General features: G+C 38.0%; 1 protein-coding gene across 2 annotated transcripts; it reads left to right on the top strand.

Annotated features, from left to right (window-relative positions):
- Positions 1-4,432: 4,432 nt before the first annotated feature.
- Positions 4,433-24,671, top strand: LOC306774512 (adhesion G protein-coupled receptor E5-like). 2 transcript variants are annotated; one of them, XM_079264589.1, is made up of 17 exons: positions 4,433-4,723; positions 10,149-10,226; positions 10,651-10,800; positions 10,880-11,017; positions 12,614-12,757; positions 13,237-13,280; positions 13,497-13,598; positions 14,373-14,526; positions 14,633-14,752; positions 14,828-15,018; positions 15,304-15,471; positions 16,041-16,235; positions 18,017-18,234; positions 18,388-18,546; positions 19,405-19,573; positions 19,780-19,881; positions 22,594-24,671. In XM_079264589.1, the coding sequence occupies exons 1-17, from the start codon at positions 4,693-4,695 to the stop codon at positions 22,633-22,635; spliced, it is 2,205 nt and encodes a 734-aa protein (XP_079120715.1). In that variant the 5' UTR covers positions 4,433-4,692; the 3' UTR covers positions 22,636-24,671. The 2 variants fall into 2 exon arrangements, with proteins under 2 accessions (XP_079120715.1, XP_079120714.1); XM_079264588.1 differs by lacking the exon at positions 22,594-24,671 and adding an exon at positions 20,492-20,558.
- The last annotated feature ends 544 nt before the right edge of the window (positions 24,672-25,215 follow it).

Here is a 25,215-nt window from a genome sequence, read left to right as displayed (position 1 = left end):
AAAGCTAATTCACTCTTTGGAGGTTTAAACAACATTATGTGCATCTTTTCACTTTTCACACAAGCACAGTGACACATGTCTCATCTGAGATCCAAATGAGCTGGTTCCTGAGTTGAAATCAGAAACAGCTGTTGACACTTCATAAAATGAACTTTTCCAGGATAAAATGGGAAAATGAATCAAAGGCTGGACATGAAAACATTACAACACTGGACAACATACTGAAAAATGTAAGAAAACAATTGCAGTTGACTTGAGTTTGTTGTGTCTTAAGTAGGTGATGCTTCTCTCTAATAAAGTTATTTTGTTCTGAAATATGTTTTGATATGTTTTTGTGAAATGCTCCTCATGTTTTCTAAAAAGTCTGAAAAGTTTGTTTTTAAAATGCCTCTAGTTACATCACTTTTCATTGCAATGTGTGTGACATGTGTGACGTGGTGCTGCAGGTGGTTGTCTACACATGGATACTAAAGATTAGCTCACTGGTCAGCTGTTTTGTATTCACACACAGACCGCTTCTGTCAAGAGGGCGACGAGAGGATTGTTTCAGTTTCTGCTGTTTTGGTCAAATGACAGTGTGTCACACACTCACATGCAAATCACAACTAGAAAGTAAACTAAAGGCCAACCACACATCTTTTTGAAAACAGCTTAAACTGCTACATGTATAAATAACATTTTCCCTATGACAGATCACATTTTTCCCACACAGCTCCTTCTTTTAGATGACTGATAGTCACAATGCACAGACGTCAATAAAATGCATGTGGGATTAATGTTCAGTGGTAGCCAGCAAAAGTACATGCACGCACACACCCTCACACACACACACAAGCTAGTACAACTATCCTTATTAGGACATTACGTTGACTTCCTTTCACTGTGTACAGACTAACCTCCACGCTGACTTAATTTCACATCTTGGACTTAACCAGGACCCCCAAATGCTGTTTGGCATCAGTGGATTTGGGCTTTCATCTTAATAAAGATGAGTCATCATTCCAGAAAAGGACCTAACGTGGGAACTAAATAAAAAAATAAAAAAAAAACACTCACAGTCTGGATCTTTCTTTATAGGAGCAAACATAAGATATAAGAATGCAGTTATGGATAAAGGTACTTGTTTTACACAACCATACCAAAGCCCTCCCCCAGCAAAGGCAGACAGACAGATACACACATACACGCACACACACACACACACACACACACACGGGAAAAAAAAGTCTGCTTTCATTTAGCCTTTTGTTTACTGAAGATGCTGAAGAAACATAAGCTCATCCTCTTCCTGCTTACATGTGCGTGTAATTTGTGTGTCTCCATGTGTCTCTTCATTTGTCTCTATCTGTCTGGCCCTCTGTCTGCGCTAACTTAATAAAAAATGTGAAAATTAATGAGACTCAAGATGTTGATTCAGAAAGCCAAAGCACAGACAGACAATGCCAAACCAAAAGGAGGAGAAAATAAGTTACATCAAAAAGCTTTCTTTCTCAGCTCAGAAAGAGATGAAAAAGAACAAGCAGTTGTGCACGTAAATCTTTCTGTGCAGCCCCATTGCATTCGCCAGAAACCGAAAACTTCTCATCTTCACCTATCATTTGCATGACGCACTTAAGAAAAAGACTGGTGGTAGGAGATGTTTTTGTACACAGTGCCGTAACCATGACAACAGAGATAATCTCCGCACTCGTAAAATGAAAACTGTTTGTAAGTTATGTCTTGATCTTAGTTTAACCATCATTTTCCTCTCATTCTTACTTGTTAATTCTGTTTCCTTCCACATTTTCATATAGCTGCTTTTCTTCCCTTTGCAACTGAGCTTGTTAGTATTCTGTCTTCTTGCAACAGATTGGAAGCTGAAGCAGACCTCTACTGACAGTTTCATACACTTCCCTATCAACAGTAATTTTTTAATCAACACCAAGCAGGCGTTCAGTTGTCAAGCTTTGAATTTCTCCACAAGATAAAGATGCATATGGGAACTTGTAGTGTGAATAATAGTCCGGATATAAAAAGTTCGATGTGCATCTTACCATGTCAAAAACCGAAAATAACAGGAGGAAGTGGTTGAGCCGGTAGTAAAACAGGCACACAGCTGATAGGTTAAAAAAGCTTGTGCAGCAAGCTTTTTTTTCCTGTTTTCTTTCCTGGTCAATCAGCTCATGTGACTACAGGGTTATCCCCAGTACAGAACCAGCTAACCTAATCAGTTTGCTATTGCAGCCTCTGACTCTGATGCAGCTGTCCCTACAGATAATTGCAAAGCTGGTTGCACTATCCACGACATGCTGATAGAAGAAGTGCAGCATTTTGGTGCAGGCATTGAATGATCTTAGTTTCCTTAATGAGTAGAGTCTGGCATGTCCCTACCTTTTAGATGGCCTGTGTTGCATTTCCAGTTTAACCTGTTGCCTAGCTAAACTCCAAGGTGCTTGTATTCCTCCACCTCCCGCCCCTCCTCATCTTTTCCCAGGATGTCGACAATGTTTTGTGTACTTTTCTTCCTCCTGAAGTCAAACTGACTGACCAGTTCTCTGTACTCCATGTATGCTTCATGTCCATCACTGATACAACCCACAACTGCAGCATCATCAAAGTATTTCTGCAGATGACAGGACTCAGAGTTGTCTTGCGGAATGAGTGCAGACTAAAGTGAAATGGTGAGAATAAAGTCCGGTGTGATGCTCCTGTGCTGCTGACCAAGCTCTAAATGATAAGCAAGCTGTAATGGGTTATAAAAGCTGCTTACCTGCAGGTGAGCCAATAACAGTCTCTCCAGGACTTTCATGACGTGAGATGAATTCAACAACTGATCTGCAGTCTTGAGAAGATTTAAGATTTAAGGTACCGTACTGGAACAAGGCACATTTTTTTCCATGGCACAGACTACAGGTGGAAGCAGAGGAGGTCTCAGAATGTGTGGATGTGGAGGGAGATGAGTCTGTAGTGAGGTCCACGACCAAGTGGAGATGTAACAGAAAAGCTGTGTGAAGCTGGTGATCTTTTTCCTTCCCGACCACACAGCCTTCATGTTGTTCTGCTTTTTAATTTTTTCCTGTAGTCCTTTTTGTACTTCTTAATCTTTGTATTGAGTTGCTTTTGTGTTCTTTTCTATAAATCCCCCCCCAACTCCTCCAAAAGATTTGTTTTCAATATTTAGTAGATTGTTAAAAGCTTTTTTAATATTAAAAAATTATAATAAAAAAATTAACGGTGTTCAAACAGAACTTCATACTTCATACAGAGTCAGTAAGAAACAAAGACACACGGCAAAAGCCAAAATCTTGTAAGCTCATCAATCTTGGCCGCAGAAGGAGCTCATATCTTATTAGCAGCCAAGGTTTGAGGCTGCACCCGTTGTGCTGACTGTATCAACTCTTATCTAACACAAAAAGCACTTGTGAAGCAAGTAACACAACATGATAAACTAACAAAACAGTCGATGTTTAAAACTGAGCCTCAAGCAGATGTTTTTCCCTTTCTGACTGAGCTGCGAGTCTTTAGGCCATTAAAAGTTAGTCGCCTCATATGCTTCAACTGTTGTTTAATAATGCAACAGTTGTTTTCTGCATAGGAATGGGATTGCAGATAATTAGCCTCCTAAACAATTAAACAGTAACATTCATTTAATGCTGAATCCAGCTTTTGGGATGCATACAGAAAGTGCTTTGGCAATTTATTGCTGAATTGGAAAAAGACTCAGCACTGAAACCAAAATGTCCTCATTTTAGTCAAACCTCCTAAAAAGCAAGAACTTTTCTCTCATATTTTCACTTAGATGAAGACTTTAAATGATTTGCAAATCCCAGAAATGTCTTTTTTAAAATAATTTAACTTTCTTACATCACAAGTTCATAACTGCTTTTATAACCTTTAAACTACACATAGGGGTCTTGTAAGGGTCATCCTTTACATCCATCATCAGTGTAGTGTCTGGGGGTGGTGGGGGTTGAGAATACACAGAGTTTTCCTCTGGGAATGGGTGAAGGGCTAAGTCCCGTGGAGGGAAGGGGGAGGAGAATTTGGAGCGGATATAACATTACTTACTGGCAAAACTCAAGTATAGCAGCAGCTGTTTGGACTGAGTGTTAGTCATGTCCCTCTTTTCAGACCCCCCTCCTGCTTCTGTCTCTCATGAAACTGTTGTGAATAGCTTCTGAAATAGAGGCCACTGCAGTGTACAAAAGGGAAATGTGGAAAAATGGCGTAGACAGAGTGGGGGTTTGTGTGTGCAAGCAACGTGATACGGTGCCAGTGTGAGAAACGTGCTCACAAGAAAAGATTTGGAGTGAAAGAAAGAGTGGCGCAAGGGGCACAAACCCACAGAGACAAGCGTGGGGGGGGGGGGGGGGGGGGGGGGGGGAGAAAGTAGCAGAGGCAGAGAGGGGTGGGGCATCTCACAATACTAAATCAGAAAGAGGAAGAAAGCTGGTCAAGGTTCAGTCTTCCTCTCCCGCCTCATATACACAGATACTCCTCTGTAAGGACAGGGCTTTTTAAAACCAACTTTTTGTTTGTCTTCTCTCATACTTTGTGGATCTTAATCAAGCTTGGATTACTTTTGTGCTGCTGATGATTCATCTTTCTTTAACCTGAAAGGATCTAAGCTTTTCATTTTTGAAATAAAAGCCACAAATATTTCTTATTTTTCTAAAGCTTTTCTGTTGTCCGGGATTATTGTTTGCCATCAACATGTGGTTTGGGAAGGAGCTGCTAATGCTTGGTAAGTCTACCGCACTAAGTCCATTTGTCTGAATACATGTCTGTGTGACTCAGTGGGTGTGTGTAGGATGATAAAAAAAAAAAAAAGAAAGAAAAAAAGAAACCAAAAGTGTAAAGTACTTGAGAAATACCCAACGTTTAAGTTGATGTACTGAATTGTGTCTGATAGTTTGAGCTTTTTAGATCTTGTGAAATTGTAGAAATATTTTAAAATTGCATCACCATAGCAAGATGTCAGCCAATTTGGTTATTCTGAATATTATATACCAAAGCTTAATAATCTTAAAGTAAAAAGAGAGCACCTTGAATGCAAGCTCACATTGATAATGTTAATAAGCATCTTTGCTTTGCCAGATAACTGTTCAGCAGCAGTGTTTTCTATAGTGGTTGTGGTCAACACGTTACTAATTAAACTACTGTCATCAAACCATTGACCAGTCCTGAGAATCCAGATAAAAAGCAATAATCTTTTCACCCGTCCTAACTCAATAAAAAGGTGCCGCAACTATGTAGTTGGAATGCCTCATGTGTAATAATGTTGCAACAAAAAGTTAGATGTCAAATGTTCACATTTACAGTAAGCAAAGTAGGATAGGATTTTGTATTTTTCTTGTATTTATTGATTGCATCAAACTTTGGTTTTCATTTGAAAAGTGATATCTTTTTCATTGATCATCTAAGAACTTCACTGTGTTCTCAAAAACAAGTCAATTGTGAAAGAAACTGTACAGAGTTAGATATTTCTAGCAGAAGCGGTTATAGATCTGAAAAGAAAATGGCAAAGTCAAGTAATTATTCTTTATGTTGCATTGTGTGTGCTAAAATAACAACTGTTGCAGACTGTTTGGCGACAGCATCTTCCCAACAAAAAATGCAGGTCTATGTTCCACGACATGACCTTGCATGTTAAAAGTGATGGTAGAACTAGATCAGAGTAGGATGTTTTTAAGGCAAAGACTGTCTGTAGCTTAGAAGGATTAGATTAGAAGGATGTAGATTAGAAGGAAAAAAGTGTGGACACTTGCTGTGATTGTTAAGCTTTCTGTATAGAGTCTTGTGTTACCTACTGCAGTGGAAACTATACAACAAAAGCAGTTTTAAGTACTCAGATGTCTGTGTCTGAGTTAGTCCGGGGACTGATTGAGTAAATACAACTAAAATTCTTTCCAGGATTGCAAAAAGACTGATGAAGGTTGGTGGAGTAGTGTCCAAAAGCAAAAAGTACGTTTTTTTTTTTTTTTTATGTCTGTACGATGAACCTTTTAAACCAAACAGTGTTTCACAATTTGTACCTCTAGTGTATGTTTAAGAAAGCTTTAAGCAATATGTCTCAAATAACTCACCTTTTGTGTACTATTCTGGAGTTGACTGACGTATCACTGGTTGCAAGCTTTGCTGACGCCACTTTGTCGCTGTGGTTTCATTTGAACTTTGCATCACCATTGTCGACCGTCTTTATTATTTCTTATCAGCTTCCTCAAAGAAGAAGCTAGCTGCTAAAGCAGATCCTCCTACTGTCCCACAGATATCCTAAATAAAGCGGCCATGGTCCAGCTTTAGATCCTGGATTAAACAACACAACTCCCCAAGTTCTCATCTCTTTTCTATTATAGCATGCATCCAGTGCCTCTTTTTTGTCTTTTATTTTGCAGCATCAGTACACGGTTGTCATGGCTTGCCATTTTGCAAGTTTGTTTCAGAATTTTCTGCAATTTTGCATCGCACTTAGTTTGAACAAACAGAAACATTGATAATTATTTGCAATTTTATATTGTTTATTTGCATCGGCCCTGGCCTTCGGCCTGACAAAAAAACCTCACATGGGATTTAGACTTTCAAAGACTTTACCTGTCACAGTCACCTAAATACAGCTGTGAAACTGCCAGAGAGGAAAAAGATGTCTTGTGTCAGGCACATAGACTCAGGAGTCTGTTGGTATTTCAGCAGAAGAACTGTTTGTATCGTCGCAACTGCTTGCAACAACAAACAAGACTGACCTAAAACTGCACAGTAGGAAGATTTTATATGTCATTCACATCTGCGATGTTATCAGCAAGGTCTGCTGGCTGGTGCTGAGGCCGACATATCACCCACAAATGTTCAAAGAGTAATCTTAGTGGTTGCTGCTGCACGAGATTTCCACTTTCATTCATTCATTCATTTTCCGAACCGCTTATTCCAATTCAGGGTCGCGGGGAAGCTGGAGCCTATCCCAGCCGGCTTTGGGCGACAGGCAGGGTACACCCTGGACAGCTCGCCAGTCCATCGCAGGGCCACACAGAGAGACAAACAACCACACTCACACTCACTCCTAGGGGCAATTTAGAGTGACCAATTAACCTATCATGCATGTGTTTGGATGGTGGGAGGAAGCTGGAGTACCCAGAGAGAACCCACGCATACACGGGGAGAACATGCAAACTCCACACAGAAAGGCCAGCCAAGGATCGAACCAGTGACCTTCTTGCTGTGAGGCCACAGTGCTAACCACTGCCCCACCGTGCAGCCTGAGATTTCCACTTATTTGACAAAATAACACAGACACACAGGATGAAGGCGATCGCAAACATACTAACCCCAAAACCCCAATTCTTTTACCAAGCTCTCTTCAAAGATTAGAGGTCTTAAAAAGTCTGCAACTGAAGTAAGGTCCTGTTTTTGCAAAAGGGAAACGGTTGCAACAGAAAGAGAATCAGAGAAATGCAAGACACAGTTTACAAAGAAATACCATGAAGAGAAGACACATAGTCAAGGCAGTGAATTATACTTACTGATTAATGGAGTCTGTGAGCTGAGCACAAAGTTACTGTCTGAATGCAGGGTCCTGTTTCCATCCACAGATACTTCATCATATAATTAGACACAGTCACAGTGTTTCTCACACTCACTCCTACTGTCAAGCCCTGTCTGGTTTGCTTGAGACATTAATGCGGGACTCCAGCCTCAACATGGAATAACAGGAGGCTCATTGTGGTCGAAGAAGGGAAACACAGCGTAAAGAGCTAGGAATGTTAAACGCCATGTGGACGGGTTGCTGTTTTCTGTTTTTTCAATGACTCCTTAGTCACCATCGTGCCTCTTTTCTATCAACCTGAGGGTTTGTCATGACTAGAGCGGAACAGGGAAATAGACAAATTACAATAATTGCTGTGTTAAAAGACAATCCGAGCAAGTACAGATGCCAGCACTAACTTATAAACAATCTACAAGTGAGAAATATAATTGGAAGTGGAAATGTAAGCTAAAAGCAGACGAAGGGAAGAAAAATAACCTGAAACACAAGAAATGCTGACAGTGAGATGATAGTTGTTTTTAGAAAATACAGTAGCAGCAAGTAAGCATAAACTTGGAGCTGACCAAAGCATTTATTCAAATGACATAAAATAAAGTCTACATTATGCAGACCAATGATTGCTGTATACTGCCAAGTGGAAACTTTAAGGGTACCATGATGGGCAACCTGTAATTACTCCCAGTTTATCACATACTGGTGCTCCAGGGGCTGCATTGGTTTTAAATCCAGGAGGTTACTTTTGGATGTGTGGGGTTTTTCTTAACTGGTAACATGAGGTGCATTGCCATGGCAACATAGAAAACATTCCAAATGTTTGCAATATACATGTGTGTGTGTATTTTAACACCAAACAGTGATGTTTTGTAAATTCTAACTAAAGACCTTTTAATGACATTTAATGCAGTGGGATGCAGAAGTAGAACAAATGAGGTCAGAAGCATAACAAGCACATTCAAAAGATAAATTAATTAATGTTTCCTGTTCAGGGTTGTGAGGGAACATTGGAGTTTAAGTACCATTGAGACAGGGGATGCACTGATCCACTTTTTGGGAGTTCTGATCCGACACCGATTTCTGAAACTTGAATATCTGCCGATATCGATATTTGCCGATACCAAATCTGTTTATGTGAACATTATTGTGACTATGCTTATTATTGCTACTATAACTGTGTAAGATTTTATTGGGTTGTAATAAATTACCCATCCTTTCTGAAGTTACCTCACCAATACAAATATAATAACTTTACAGATCTGACAATTTCAAAGAGTTTTATTCTGATTTGGCACATTTCATCTAAATACAACTATAAATGTGTGGTTTTGAAACAAAAATCTAGCTTTTAGTGTAGCAAAAATTTTAACTTTTTAACATTCAAGGCACTTATTTCTTTTAAAACATGTCCGAAGCATGTCATCAAACACATCTGCGCTTGCTTGACTAGTGTGGTATCGGTTGTGTTATCGGTACACTTTTATTAATACCAAGTACGATTACAGATGCTTGGTATTGAGCCGAAATCAATACTGGTATCGGTATTGATGCATCCCTACTTGACAGGTTCCCAGTCCATTAAAAGGTGAAGGGTTCAAATAACGGCCAAAATAAAGGAAGCAACAAACAGTAGTATCAAGCCTGGAGTTGAACATAAACTACTTACATAATCTGTGCTAGTTGTTTATGACTCAGCAGCACTACAGTAGTTGTTTGCTATTTGAGCATCTGGTGCATCAGTTGCAGGATAAACATGGAAATGTAGCTGTCGTTCCCAGTTCATTAAAATCTAATACATTAGGGTCTTTATGAGCAATATGTGGTTTTTATAAAGCCCATACATGTATAATGCTCATGCAGAGGAGCTTAACATTACCACAACATTTAAAGCTCTTCCTTTGGTTGCGTGTAGTTTGAAGAAAACTTTCACATTTGTCTAAATAGCTGTCTAAACTCTCTGACAGTTGGGAAGTGGAAGATCAATCAACCAAGTCTTGCTTTGGGCAAATTTTCTAACACAAACTGTGGGGGTGTACTAGAAACAGGGGTGGGGCATGACTGGATGACTTCTTTATTACAAACAGTAAGTGAGATAAAATGAGAGTGAGCTGAAATATAAGTTGGTGCAGTTAAACTTAACCAGGTCCAAATCCAAGTAAACTTGAGCTGTGACATAAAGCGTTGCCATAGAAACATCTCCATGCTGTAAGTGGGACACATGTACTGTTTTTATGTGTCTTTATTCTTTTTTTTTTCTTTTTTTTTTTTTTTTTACCTCTGCCCAGCATTTTGAAGTACTTTATAAATAAACATTGATTGATTGATATAAAAAATATACACTTTGTAGACACTTGTTTTTTTTCTCAAATAAATCAGTTTACCTGGTACAACATACATTTGTGGCTCAAATTAATTAATTCATTCTCAAATAGTTATATCAGCCCTCTCAATAATCAGAAAGGTCATTTAAATGTGAGTAAGTGAGTTATCAGGCACATCATGTCGCAGGAGTGTCCTAAGTCAGTCCTCACTGTGGGCCAGTGCCAACCTGACGACAGACTTGGACCACCTTTATATCTTAATTTTGTTTGGTTAATATGTGAGGTTTAGGTAACTGATTTTGTGTCTTTCTCTGCAGGGTTTGTGTGTGCAACGTGGAAATCTGTCTCCGGTGATTGTGGAAGCGGTCAAATCGAAATTAATAACCAATGTCAGGGTAAGTTTTCATTCAGCTTTCCTTTTAAGTGTACTCCATATTGAACCTACAAGGGTCAGCAAGAGTGGAGTCTACACTCTGTTTTCTGTCTACTTTTGTTGATAAGAAAAACTCACTTACACAAATAGTGTTATTGTCATGAAATACCACTTTGTGTAAATTAGCAAATCTCATAAAATAGTCTTTTAGACAATGTTCCTCTTTTTTGTTACAGCTTTTTAATTTTATATTTTTACTATTTAAGCTTTTATCCAGACCATAAAAGCTTTTTAATTACTTAAATCAGGATAACTTTAGGCAAGCAGCTATTAAGAAAACTACTCAGTGGTACCCAGAGATGGAATATGGAGATTTACTGACACACTAAATATCAAGATGTAGTTTGTGTTGATCTGTATTATTTATGTATTTGTTAAAACTACAGAAATTAATGAGTGTGAAGATTACCCAACTATATGTGGAAACAACTCAAAATGCTACAACACAAATGGCAGTTATTATTGTCAGTGCCTCAATGGGTACAGAAACACTCGTGGAATAAAGAACTTCACACAGATGGAAGGACAGTGCATTGGTAAGTGTGTTTGTGTGAGACCATGAATATTGATGCCTTACTAGTGCTACTCTGAACAGCTGTCTTGTTACTCTGTCAGAGCTCAATGAATGTACCGAACGTGACAACATCTGCGGTCATTTGGCCACTTGCACAAATCAGCTCGGGAGCTACAAATGCACCTGCAAGTTTGGGTACATCAATGTCAGTAACAGCAGCAGTCCTGCACGCTGCGAAGGTAAGTGGTGATTTTTAATTGTGTAAGTGTGCTGTTTGTTATTAAATGTTACACGGTAGCTGGTTAAACTCTTGAGCTTTCAACAAACCCGGACTGTCTCCCACAGATGAAGTCAAGTCAGTCCTGCGTCATTACGTCATCTATAACATCTATCCATAGACCCAATCCACGACTGCCTAATCTTAAGTTACAGGAAATATCCCCTTCTTACAAAGTAGTACTGACATAAAACCCTACACTACCAGGTCTAGTTGGTTTTCTGGCTGGTTTCCGAAAATAGAATTTAATACAAGCTGAAATTTCTGATTCTTCTGGTGTCCCAGCCTCTTTTTCTGATCACTGAAATCTTTTCTCAGTTTCTCAGTTAGTTAGCTGTTTGATGGTATGGCAGTCATCTCCATTTGTTGCTGTTCATAGACAAGCTTTGTCCGAATGGTCCCGTTCAATTTATTCTGTATTTCAGCAGACAACCATAATGCCAGATGACACTAAGTCTCCTCTTTGGATACATTTAGTTTGTTTTTAAAATCAATTACTTTATTGGTTTGAAGATGCCGGTCCATGTTGCCCAATGCTCCAATGTTGGCTAAGAAACCTCACCCCCAGCTGTTGATGCAAGGATCACTAAGTGGTTCTTCACTTTAGCCCAACAAAGATTTGGTGTCTGTTTAAAGGCAGTTTTGGGAGACAGGAGCCAGTGCTTAGCTGGTGGAAAGTTAAAGAACTGGTGCTTTGTTAGACTTTGTCTCTGAATGAGCACTGAAACCAGGTCGGTCAAATAGGCCTTAGGTTGTTTCAGTTCTTATTGATTCTCACCTGATAAAGATCTGGTTCTTCCTGTCACAGACGCTCTGCTTTCAGTTTTAATTGATTTTTTTGTCAGACAGCCATTCATGGCATGCATAAACATGGTGCACCAAAGATGCACTCAGACGTGACATTGTGCGTTTTATCCCTCCGAGATGTTTGAGATAAATGCTGAAACATAGTGTAACAATAACACATGCAGAACAAAAAAGAACAGGTCCAGTCATTTCTGTACACAGAAATGACAGAACACACCAAGTAAGGCTACAACACCAAAAACCCCTCATAGTTATTTTGAATGTCAATAGTTTCAAAGAAGGAAATGGAATGGGGGCATGGACTGTGGTGATGAATAAATATGTACAAATTTATACAAATAATGTGTATTATGTGAGCAACTGCTGTGACTGCGTTGCTGACTGTTGCTCTGACTGCAATAACATGAATCATAACCTAATTTATTTAAACAACAATTTAACCACAGCACGCTCTGACTTAACCAACAAAGCTATTTCCCACTTCCAGTTTGTTGTAACTTGTAGATCTTAACTATCTTAAATAAGGAAGACATCATCTTATAACTGCACATGTCAGAAAAGTTCCATGCTGATTTTATCGTTAAATTCACCATCAAACAAGACTCACAACCACAAATGACACTGATGAGGAATGATAATGAGCTCAAGCAAGAGCTTCTCAGTTCAGAGTTTTATCTACCTGCCCTGTCAAGGTAGTTGCTGTTGAGGAATGCCAGTGATCATTTATCCCCCCTGCTCTGTCTTTACACAGATATAGATGAATGCATGGAAGCTAAAAGGACAAATGAACCCATCTGTGGAGAGAAAGGGACTTGTGAGAACACTGATGGGAGTTATTGGTGCAATTGTGCAACAGGATATACCAATTATGGAAATGAAAGGACCCAGTGCTTAAGTAAGTACTTTACCTATTGTTTAAAATGTTCTTTTCCTGTCAGATGTGCATGCCATTGCTTTAATCTACTCTTATTTTCAGTTCTTTGTTGCAAATCCTTCTGAAAATGTTGTCTCATTGTAATGGATTTCTGTCTGCACAGTAACTTAGTGAGCTGTGTTTTATAGCAGGGCACAGAAAAAGACGTGATGTGCTTGTGTGTTAGACTTTATCTCCTGGAGTTTTATTATCCATTATCCATTGGGCCTCTGTTCCCTTTTTGCTGTGAACACTTCCACTACCTTTATTCCTGTTTCTTTGCTGACTAATTCAATGCCAGTGGTCTGTGGTGTCTCACATGACAATGCCAATCAGTAGCTATTCAGTGCTTCATTTTTGCTGATTCTGTCACATTTCTCTGTTTTAAGTGAATGTTGCAGTAATAAATAAGAATCCACTAGTGTGATGTTCATCTTAATGTTTGGCTCTATTTTATCTAGGACTCAGCTGTGAAAGTTTCAGTGTTGACAACAGGCCTGCACAAGTAAGTGTGTGATGGGTACACTATTACTGATTGCAGAAATGATCGAGTCCTTAATTAATGTACAAAGGGTTTGGTTCATATAAACCCAACTAATCAAAATTGAACAACTTGCATGAATTTGTCTGTTATTCTTTAAAAGAAATTACTCTGTGTGCTTTGACATTAGTCAATAGGAAGTTGAATAGTCTCTTTATTCTATCTGTCTGTGATTCCCAGTTGCTCGACGGCCTGGCAGACATATTGTCCATGATGAGAAACAGCTGTTTGACTCTCACCACTTCTGGTGAAAAGAAAGCTGATGGAGAAGCGTTGCTAGAGGTCAGCAGTGGATACAAACACAAACATTCTGACACCACATGCAAATCATGTGTTACACCAACCAGAGGTTTCTACCACAAAGTTCAGATGCTTTTTTTCCTTTATGCAAGTGGAAGCTATACGAAAAAGAAACTGCAGATATCCAGATTGAATGGGAATGATTTATCAATCTAAAGTATGTAAATGGGCTTAACCATAACTTTGAGCACACAATTGCTCAAAACTTTTAAACTTTGGAGACATCTGAGTATTAAACAAAAGCTTTGGTATTTACTTCCTTCGTGCAGCATAGGGTGTGTGTTTTTTTTTTAAATCTACAAAATGTATTTGTCCTAGTTGTCTAGACATGACCAAATTATTTTCTTTTAGAAGAATAGACATTTTAGCTAGAAACCTTATGAGTGCAAGACTCTTAAAACATCCATCCATCCATTTTGGATGCACAGTAGCAGATGAAAATTTGGACAAACATTTTGCTTAAATCTGATGGAAAATTGTGTCTAAATTTTTCACTGATGCCGTGTGCATGAATTAAACAGAAGAGCTGAGTGGAAGCCTCTTCACTCGTAAACTTAACAATTTAATCCAAAAGGTGGAATCTAACCTGCCCTATGGAAAAATGGCTGAAACTGGAGCTCTCCATCATATAGATTCATCCTCCATCTGCAAAATAAATAGTTTCAATAAAACAATTAAAACTAGCAATATGACAAAATTTTCAAGAACTTCCTGCATTGAACTTGAACAGTATGTTTTCTGTGCGTTTGGATATAGAAACTTTTCACAGCGACAGATTTGATCTTGTCTCCTGGACGTGTGGACACCAGTGAGGGTGTCAGTGGGCTGCTCGGTGCTGTGGAGAACTCAATATTACTGATTGGACCTCAACTCAAACGCAACAGCACCAAGATAGAGACCGCTGAGACTGGTAACAAGTTTGAATTCATCATCTCAGATTGGTACATCTGAAAAAGTTTATAAACTGATTCATTTTTAGGGGGACTAAGTTTCTGTTCATGTTCCTGCTGCAACAGATGCACATATTACTGTTCAAAGAAGCCAGTTCCGACCAAATGGAACAATCCATTTGACCAATGACAATGCCAGTCTCAGCACCGACTGGGCGACAGCAGCCGGGACAGGAAGATATCCAGGTAAACTTCTCCTCTGTTATAAATAAGTAACACTTCGCACCAGCATCCTAATATGACTCTATGTGTTGTTCAAAGGTTTTGCCATGGCTGCATTGTTGAGCTATAAGAACCTTGAGGGGTCTGTAAACAGGTCTTTTGAGGAACTTGAGCAACAAGAACCTGGACCGTCCTTCCAGATCTTCTCCAAAGTTGTGTCTGTTGTGGTTTCCAACCCGTCAACTCAGAATCTGAACCAGCCTGTCAACATTTCTTTCAGACATCTCCAGGTAGTCACACTGATAGTCCAATTTTAACAAGGTCACTTTTTTTTTTATTAATTACTGTTAAAATACGTCTTAATAAACCACAAGTACATCTTACTTAAATTTATTATCTGTATCATACTTTGGTTCCTGTTGGCTTGAATATTAGAGCTTAACTGTATTTCAGCAGCAACACATCTTTTGAGGCTGTTTGCTGAGAAAGTTTCGAGCTGTCCTCAAAATTACATACAGATATAAATAAAACATGCGGCCTAACCTTGAGGTATTGGATTTTGGTTTGTGCATCAGGACAGAAATGAGTCCCCACAGCTGAGCTACATCTGTGCCTACTGGAAAGAAAAAGGGGCCTGGTCCACAGATGGTTGCTCTCAGCAGCAGTCCAATGCCACACACACTGTGTGTACATGCAAACATCTGAGCAGCTTTGCTGTGCTTATGGCCCTCTACCCTATGGAGGTGAGAAACAAATACTCAAACCTTAACTAAAATCTAACTAACATGCCCAGGACATTAAGCCTTTTTGACTTAAAATGTGTAATTTGTAGAGTTTCAGCAGTTTTTTTTTTAAAAACAAACTTTTATTAAGTTGGTATCTTTTATTTGATTAATTTGTTTGGTGCAAATAAAGGCTGAAACACAACCTATCATTCTGAAAAAGACTGTGAGAGGTGACTTTGTGCAATGTAAAGATAATAATTTATAGAACTTGTGAGTTTATTTAGGTTTTGCGGCCTGCAGCTAGCCTTGTTTGGATAAGTTGTCACTGATGGAATTTATTTATTTATACAAGTTAAAAATATTAGCGTGATTGAAGTACTTCTCAGACAGTTGTGCCCTTTTCCTGCTTCGACTGCATCTTTCTTCCTGTTGGTAATTACCGAGACAAGAATCTTTGAACTATCAACTATTTATGTAGATTTTGACTTGCTTTAACTTGTTTCTGATTTTTACTGTTATGTGGAGCCTAAACAAAGTGAATTAAATCTAGTTTAGTGATTGGGACACAAAATATCTTCTCTTTCCAGCCCAACTTTGGACTGCTGGTGGTGACCAAGATTGGATTGGTCATCTCAGTTCTCTGTCTTGTTCTGAGCATCCTGACATTTAAGTTCTGCCGCTCCATACAAGGGACCCGCACCACCATCCACCTGCACCTCTGTATCTGCCTCTTCATGGCTGACCTCGTCTTTCTTGTTGGAATTTCTCAAACTAAACCTGAGGTAAGCTAAAACAAAAGGATTTGTGACTCAAGTCAGTGCTGCTCAATTGATCTGTCACAATAACATGAATTTATGTTTACGAATGACAAGGATGTTCCAGTCTTTGCTATTTTTATATTTCCAAACTGCCAAGATCACCACAAAGTTGGACATTTTGTAACTCAGTACATATTGAAAGCATCTTCTTGTGTCATTAATGGGTGGAGGATCCAGCTAAATGTGTTAATCTGTAAATTATTTGCCATCTAAAACATAGGTTGTCAAAATGCTATTAAAGTTTCTTGGTTGCATTCAAGGTTGATTTATTGGTTGAAATAAAACCCACGTCTGTATTTCTGCGAACGCACAACTGCATGACATATTGACTATGGCTTTTATTACCTGGAATCAAACCAGTGCAACATCTTGCATGCAGTGGTTCTACCAACACATTCTCATTCCCAAATAGTCATAAAATAATGCTTAGTCAGGAGCTGTGTCAGTTTCCAACACACTGCGCTACATTTATGGGTTCGGATGTGCTTTATATTAGCATCTGTTGTTAAGTGATACCAATAGTAAATACTGATGGCAAACACTGAAAATGCCACTTCACAACATTTGCTGATTATAAATAAAAGGGGTTTAGTGGAAAAATCTCAGATGAAAAAAAACCTTTTCCCCCCTTAATAAACTTCTCTGGTATTAAATGTAGTTATCACATCTGTATGAATTAAAAGTACCTGGGAGCTTTAAGTTTTTTAACACTAAACCAAAAACCATAACTAGTGGTGACCCGAAGGGCCCTGCAGCCTCCGTTCATGATGCAAGACTCTGGAAATAAAAAAAAAAACGAACAAAAAAAACAAGTATTCAGTATTTTCTATTGAGGAATCTAATGAAGCAGGTAGCTAAACCCCACAAATCATGGCCAAAAATTCTGGACGGGTTAGAAGAACATGCACTAAAACACACTGTTTAATACTGGAAAACAACCTGTAAATTTTACACATAGCAGTGATGATGTCCCTGCGCAGTTAGGACAGAGAAATATTCTGCACATTCGCCAGGGGTAAAGGGAAAGGGGCCCCCTACATTAAAACATTGATATAAAGGGTTACAGTGAGGAGTTGAAAGAGATTGTGGATTCAAGTTATGTGCAGTCACAGTATTTTGGAGTTTGGTGGTAGCTGCTGTTGAGATGGTTGTAACTAACTATATGGTACATACTGAACCATTAGTACAATGATACTCCACATGGCTCTAAAGTATATTTAAAGAGTATTTATTAATAAGAAATTTATGCAAATTTATTAGCTTGCAAGAAGAAGAAGAAATTTTGGTGGTTAGACTTTGATGCTGCCTTAAGACAAATAATCATTGAAAAACTCAGACTGTGGATCCCAGTGGTGCGCTTGGAGGAAGCAGAATTCTCATAAACTCCACTTTAGCAAACAGAGAAGGTAGTCTGTATAGGAGGCAGGGATGCGTGCTGCTGCATGGTCTGGAAGGAGAATAGTAGAAGTGAAATGAAATAAGAATGGAAAATAAAACTCAGTGTGGATATATAATTTAAACATTTACTGAACATATGCGGGACATGTAGAGAATATTAAACCTGCTTTTTGTAAAAGAAAATGGCATTCTGCTTCTCCTCCTACTGATCTATATTGATCATTTAATCTAATCTCAGAGATAAACACAATAAAAAAAAAAAACATCTGACATGATTGAAAGTCCTGTACTTGTGATGTTGTGATCTCACTGAACTGTTTTTCTCTGTGTGTGTTTTGATATCACAGGGAGGCTGTAAGTTTGTTGCAGGACTGCTCCATTTCTTTTTCTTGGGTGTGATCACCTGGATGTTGTTAGAAGGAGTACAGCTATATCGCATGGTTGTCCTTGTATTCAACGCCACCATTCGACCCCTCTACCTGTTCGTCATTGGTTACGGCACGCCTCTTGCTATTGTCATTATATCTGCCTTCATAAGACCAGAAGGATATGGAACTCCCCACTAGTAAGTCTTTAAGGGAAAGGGGAAATTAAATGGTTTTTTTTTTCACGTTTGTTATTTCTGGGGGCGGGGGGGTTAGGGTTACACAATATTGCTGTTATCAATTGATGACATCAATAATCTGACGTGAGTGTATTTCCTTCCTCTTCAACCAAGCTGCTGGCTGTCCCTTGACAATGGCCTCATCTGGAGCTTCTTTGGTCCTGTTTGCTTTATCGTTATCCTCAATGTATTTTTCTTCATCATCACTGTCTGGAAACTTGCGCAGAAGTTCGCCAGCCTCAACCCAGACCTCTCCAAGCTGCACAAAATCAAGTCAGTCCTCATATTTATGGATGTATACATATGCAACAGTGATGGTCTTGCTACTTTTTCCCCACCCATGTGTTAGGTAACACATCTCCAATACTCAACTGAAAAAAAAAGGAGTAAGATTTAGTGCAGCAGCTTGCTATAGGGAAATGCTTTAATGGAAAGAATGCGAATCACTGTGGAAAAATATTTAGAGAATGTTTTCATTAAATGGATGTCCCACTCCAGTCCTGTCTAAACTTATGCACATTTTTCTACTCAAATAATACAGTAGAAACTCAAAAATATGCAGCTGCAAAACAGATCTTAGCTAAAAAGTATCCATGCAATGCATCAGCCCATTAGTGAGTGATGGGTCTGTGGAATTTCAGTACCAATGAAGAGAGAGAGTTTCTCCAGTTTGATGAAACTCCAATACATTGAAACCAAAAGGTTTCTTTGTGTAGAAAAACAAGCAACCAGCCCACACATTAGACCTTTTTGTCTGATATGTAAATAGTTGGTTAAATTGCTGAATATTTGACTCACTGTCTGATTCTGAGGAACAGAGTTTAAACCTACATCTTCATTAAAAAAAAGAAAGTGAATACTTTCTTTTTGTATGAATACTATTAGGCGAGCATGAGCACAATGTTAGGGACTGTTCTTAGAATAGCTTTTTTCTATCTTTGTTATCTCTAATTTGCCTTTAGCTTTTAAACTCATGCAAAACTGTCTATTTTGTAGCTTCTTTGAGCATTTTTCTTCCTCTTTAATCTCCAGGGGCTTTGAGACAAGCAATAATTAACTGAATGTCTGTGTGTCATCTTTTACCAAGCTCTATCTATTTCCTCTTACATTCCATCCTCTTATCCCCTGCAGAGCTTTCACAGTAACCGCCGTAGCCCAGATGTGCATACTGGGTCTCATGTGGGTGTTTGGAGCTTTCCTGTTTCAAAAAGACATGCCAGTGGTGGAATATATTTTCACTATCCTTAACAGCCTGCAGGGTGCTCTGGTTTTTGTCATGCACTGCCTGCTGTCTAAACAGGTAGGATTCAATATGTGAAAGTGAAGCTGGGTGTTTGTGGATTCGGGGCAAAGTTTAACATTTGCATGAAAATAATTTTAAAATGATTTGATTTAAAACCCATGAAAAGGGAAAATGTTGGTGACAATTAGATTGAATGTATTATAGTGTGCGATTCTGAATGGTAGTTACAGAATATTTTTCTGGTGTTCTGCTTCCCTCTACAGGTGAGAGATGAATATTCTAATTTCCTCTCATGTATCTGCACACAACAAAAGAAGAGATACTCGGACCTCAGCACCACCAACCCCTCCAGTAGCCAGTCACATGTATGTATGGTTTTATTTGTCTTTGCTACATGCACTTAGTTGGAAGTGGAAACATCTAATGATTTTCTGTAGTAGATGTTTCTAAACCAGGGACATTTGGACTTTGTTGTTCATTTGTTGCAACAAATGATGGGTTAGAGATGGCTCCTGCACAAATAAATTCAGAAAAATCCTACGATGGCTGCACCACAACAAAATAAATGAGGCAATGCTATTGATATAAAATCATATAAAATCTGTGAAAGAGGGTAATTTGTGCTATGAAACATAACAAATGTGTAAACAAATGGAAAATACTATTTTACTCGTGCGATTCAGTGATTTGCTATCCTTCTCCTGATTTATTCTTCATCTGTTTTAACTGAAGCGGTTCCATTTTTCTCTCCCTCCGCACAGCCAAACACCATCTTGCTTTGGTTTCACCATTTCTCTCTTTTAATATTAGTATTGGCCAGAGTTCCCAAATCTCAAGCTCCATTTACTTTTCCTTGAAGTCATAAACCAAATAATAAGTGATAACGCTGCATTGGAAAAGCTGAAGAATGACAGGTCACAGCCAGAAAGAAATATCCACAGATCTCTTGTATTGTAATTTATTCTCCTGCTGCAGAGAGCCATGCTGGAAAATAATGAGGAGAAGGGAGCAGCAATACTGTGAACTATACAGTGAATCGAGAAACAAAAGGTAATTTTCTGTATGCATCCCTGAAGTTATGTTCTGGAGCTCAAATAGCAGCGCTCATATCTCTGCACAGCAATGGAGGAAGGTCACCAAATCTGATGTCTGTGTGTGACTTTTAAATTGTATTTCAGCAACTTAAAAGACAAGAAAATTTATAAAAAAAAGAATTTGGCATTGCAGCAAAATACATTTTATTAAGACATACAGCCTTGCTTATAGACATTTGAAAGACAGAATAAAAACTTAAGCATAACCCTCCAGATGTTAGCGATGTCCTCAGCTGCAGAACAGCTACCTTTACCAGGTCAGGGCTGCACAGTTTTCAGAGCAGTAATCCTCCTGAAAACAAATCTGTTCTCCTTGCCGTTTAGTTCTAGGTAGACAAGTTGTCTTGGCCTTCTTAAAACCTTTTATTTAAAGTTATCTCTTTATTTTACTGTTTTTTTTTATTATCATTGTTTGTTTATAAGTAAATGTAATCTTTTTCTTTTTATTGTTGTCTGATGTTGAGCAGAACTTTTGTCAACTAAAGTTGTTTTTAAATGGGCTCAAAAAATACAGAAAATCTGACTTGACTTTAATTAATAAGAGTCAGTGTGATAACTTCATAAATGATTCACCTGGAGGGAATCAAGAGCCAGCTGCATAACTAACGGGAGTGAACAAGGAAGCAAGTTCTAGAAAATAATCCTGAAAATAAAATCTGAAAACAAGCTAAACACAAAACAGGAACTTTTAAAACTAATATACACATGCAAGCAATAGAATAAACCCCACAAAGCCAGGAAAATTTGACCAAAAGTAATCATTAAAAACCATTGCACTGAACAGATTGGTGTCTGGTGGGTCTGGAAACCTTGGTGGAACTTTTCACACAGTTCTTTGAGCCCTTCACAAAGCTGTTCTTGGAAAGGGGCGGGACTAAGGGGGGAACTGGAGGAGGATGTACTACCTCAAAAATGTGCCAAACCTCCCCTGCACCAGGTGCCACTGAAAGAAAGACCAATCAAATTCTATCAAATATTCAATGTAAACGGACCTTTACCAGGGTAAAACCGAAGATGCCCAATTACAAATGAAAGCAGCATGTAATGTACCTCTATGTGTTGTTGTACCTAAACCCTATTTATAAAGCATCATCTTACCTGGCTAATGTCTACATGTGCCACCGCCTGGGCCTCTATCAGAAGTTTTGACCATTGCGGCATTGTGGCTGTGATTGATCTGCAACATGTTTCAGAGCAACTCATCATCACTTTTTATTCCACATTCAAAGAGACAGACATTTTTCAAATGTTTTCTGGTGATTGCCGTCAAGGTTCTCTGAAGCTGTTTCACAGTTTTGTTCAGACATTAATGCTTTTTCCACTTATCTTGAATCCCATCTTCGTTCCTGATTATTTTCAAAAGAATGTGCATGTTTTTTTTTTCTTTTTTGAAAGCGATGTAACAGTATCTGATAAATAATTTACACATGAAAAAACTACCTTATTAAAGGGATGGACCAGAAGAAACAAATTTTTCTGGGCAAGAACAAAACTTCATTACGGTGCTGTAGATGATAAGTGTGGAAACAACATCCATGGATACCAGAATGCAGGTTTTACCATCAGAATGTTGTACTGTAACATGAACAGTACTCACCCAACTTGTCAGCTGTTTTTAACATGTCTACTCATGTATGTATACATACTCATCCTGTCTGTGTTTCACTCTCAGTTTATATCCTGCATGTTTGATACAAACGTCCAATCAGTAACAATGAAAGCTTTTATAATCCTCCGTCATTATATTCAAGAAACACATTGCAGAAGACTTATAAGATTATATGAAAGTTAACAACACTGATAGTGATATTCTGGTGTTACTTGGAAATGTTAATGTGTCACTGTGAGATTATATCATATTATGATAACAATAAGAAAGGACTCTGTCAATGTGTTGATTTAAGGCTGCAATCTGTCATGAGATGATCCTTTTTTTGGCTACTTTGCCTAAATGATCTAATGATGTGGTTGGTCTCCCTTTAGGGTTCCCGGAGTGGACAGCAGACAGGAGAATCTCAAATATGAAGAGCTCTACTTATGATATGTCCTCAAAGAGAGACCATCGCACCTCCAGCCTGTTAGGGGTGAAAGTGTGACTCACCTCTAATTCCCAGTATGACTGTTTTAGTTTATCACCTACAAACCAGATTCTCTGCTGATATGTAATTAAATGAGTGACACCTAAAACATTTTGTAGCTACCAAAGCTTGCAAAAACATGGGTGATTAATGAGTCAGAAAAGAGGATATAGTGTACTGTATAAAACTGATGAACTTGGCGACTACAACATTTCCCACTGGTATGTGGATTTGGCTGTTACATTCACGATGCACAGTAGTGCTTTTTTTCTGACTGTGCTGAGATAATTTCAAACAGGAGAATATTACCTCTGAAATTTAAGAAAGTATTTTCAAAATTTTGATTTTTTGGTACTGATAACCTGCAAAGTGTTTATGTCACACATATTGAGGGAGTTGCTGCAGTTAATGTGACTGTAATTATCACATCATACATTTGGTTGTTTTTGGATATTTTTCTTAGTTTAGATTTTCATACCTTATTAAAATAATGGGACCATTTTTTTTTTTTTTTATTATTATTTTAATTTATTATTGCTATTATGTAGAGCTGAAAACCATAAACCTAGATCTGTTAAAGTGAATAGTCTGGTAATATCTACCAGTCAACAGTACTGCTGGTCATGTTTTATTGATCCAACCTTTTAAGTCACTTTTCTCTTAAATTGTCTTATTTGACAGTTCCCGAAGATCTAGTTGTGTGAATTCAGTTCAAATGACAAATAGAAATATGAGTTTAAGTGTTTATTTTTAAGATCTTTGAATAAAATTGAAGCTACTTGAGTCATTTGTCAAGAGCATATCATAATCATATAAGCTGTATTCCCTTCAAAGTGATGGAAATTAAATGTCTATGAATATGTATTTATTTTAAACTTCAGACAGTAGCAGTCTATATACCTATTAGCACGAGCAAGTAGTTTGCACTGTATTTTATATAAATGTTAAATGTTAAACTATGGGTCAGTATGCTTTTTGTTCATGGGAGCTTTTTGCTTTACACAAACTTTATTTAACAGTATGATTTAATAGGATCCCACCAGTGTCTATGTGGGATCCTGTTGTTGCTTTGGTTATAAACAAAATGAGAAATATTTTTTATAAATTTCTTTTTAATCCCTTGTGGCTATTTTTAAGGGATCAAACTTGGTTTACAATTGAGCTGTGCTCTTTTTTTCTTAATCTGGCATATACAATATTTTTAGTTTTTATTCTTGTAATTGTAAACGAAGCAAACAAGTCTGGGACAAAATGGCTTCATGGGCAATTAACAAACAGACCCACCCTTCTTCTATCAGGTCTGCAGCTTCCTGCAATCAAACTGTTTATCAAATAAATGTCCAATTGTGTAATGTGTTCTCATTATAGCTGTTTGCCTGTGCTTTCACAAGATGTTACTTACTGTAAGGTTGAAGTATCACACCAGAAGTAAGAGGCTCAGCAGTAATGAGATCTGTCCAGACATGACTTTGTATGTTTTATTGCACTTTTACATTGTAAGAATGATGATCAGCATGTTCACCCACAAAGCGTAATGATCAAGAAGACTTGAGCTGCAGCCTCTTTCAGAGGACTGAGTTGTTTCTGCATATGCATTGTCATCTCTCTAGATTTACTAAAATTGGTAAAAATGTGCCAAAGATAGTAACTTTAGAGAAAAAGGAAAGATAATGGTTCAGATCAGTCAGCAAGTCATTTAGTCTTACATTTTGTCGACATTTAAAATCCCGATAAACAGTCAGATGTGAATTCTTTTTAACAGATAAATTATTCTTTGCTTTATAAGTGGGACTGCACTTTTTATGGTCATCAAAACCTTTGATTTTATCTTGATTTTTTTTTTTTATGTTAAAAAAAAGCTAAATGCATTTCGCAGCTTGTTGTGAATGTTAAAATCCTTGTTATTAGGATATACGAGTTTTATTTACTTATTTTTGTACTTTGCTTTGTATATTATTTGGTACAGTTTTTTTTCTGAAAATATTCACCACAAAATTTATTAAAGCTTCTACTTCATCTGGAAAATCATCTTCATGAGTGTGTTTACTAACATGAGTGCCGTTTGGTTGTTAGACAGCTTCCGGATCTTTATGTGGACAGCGAGACATTTTGAAGTGAAAGTTCAAAGTGCATTATTCAGATAGAGTTTGCCTTTTGTTCAAAAGTACTTGCCCACAAACTGATGCATACATCAAAAAAGGATGTAATGCTGAGACAGTCACTGCAACAGGCCTTATTACAAAACTGCGTCCTCAGTGTGGGAAGACCAGATTACACAACCTCTGCTTCACACACATGTATATAATATAGGAAGATAGGTCAAAAGCTGTGGTATTTACATAATGTGTAAAGTAGAAGTGGACATATATGGTATGCAAACGGACCATGTTATGTTCATTACATGTCTGGTACAGTTAAGTCATAACAGACCACACATTGCTGCAGTTTAGTGAGATGAGCTGAATTAGCAGCCTGTTTTTCTGTGTATGAATGAAACTTTTTACTTTGGAGATGAAGAAAAAACTTA

Source organism: Telmatherina bonti (assembly GCF_933228915.1).
Source record: "Telmatherina bonti genome assembly, chromosome: 3".
NCBI classification, from domain to species: Eukaryota; Metazoa; Chordata; class Actinopteri; order Atheriniformes; family Telmatherinidae; genus Telmatherina; species Telmatherina bonti.
This window is presented reverse-complemented; position numbering and strand designations above follow the sequence as displayed.

Bases quoted from the DNA above. Each gene is read 5' to 3' on its own strand.
- LOC306774512 (XM_079264588.1), top strand. From the start codon at position 4,693: ATGTGGTTTGGGAAGGAGCTGCTAATGCTTG. The intron at 10,227-10,650 runs GTAAGTTTTCAT...TTAAAACTACAG, and splicing joins AATTAATAACCAATGTCAGG to AAATTAATGAGTGTGAAGAT. The intron at 14,527-14,632 runs GTAACAAGTTTG...CTGCTGCAACAG, and splicing joins GATAGAGACCGCTGAGACTG to ATGCACATATTACTGTTCAA.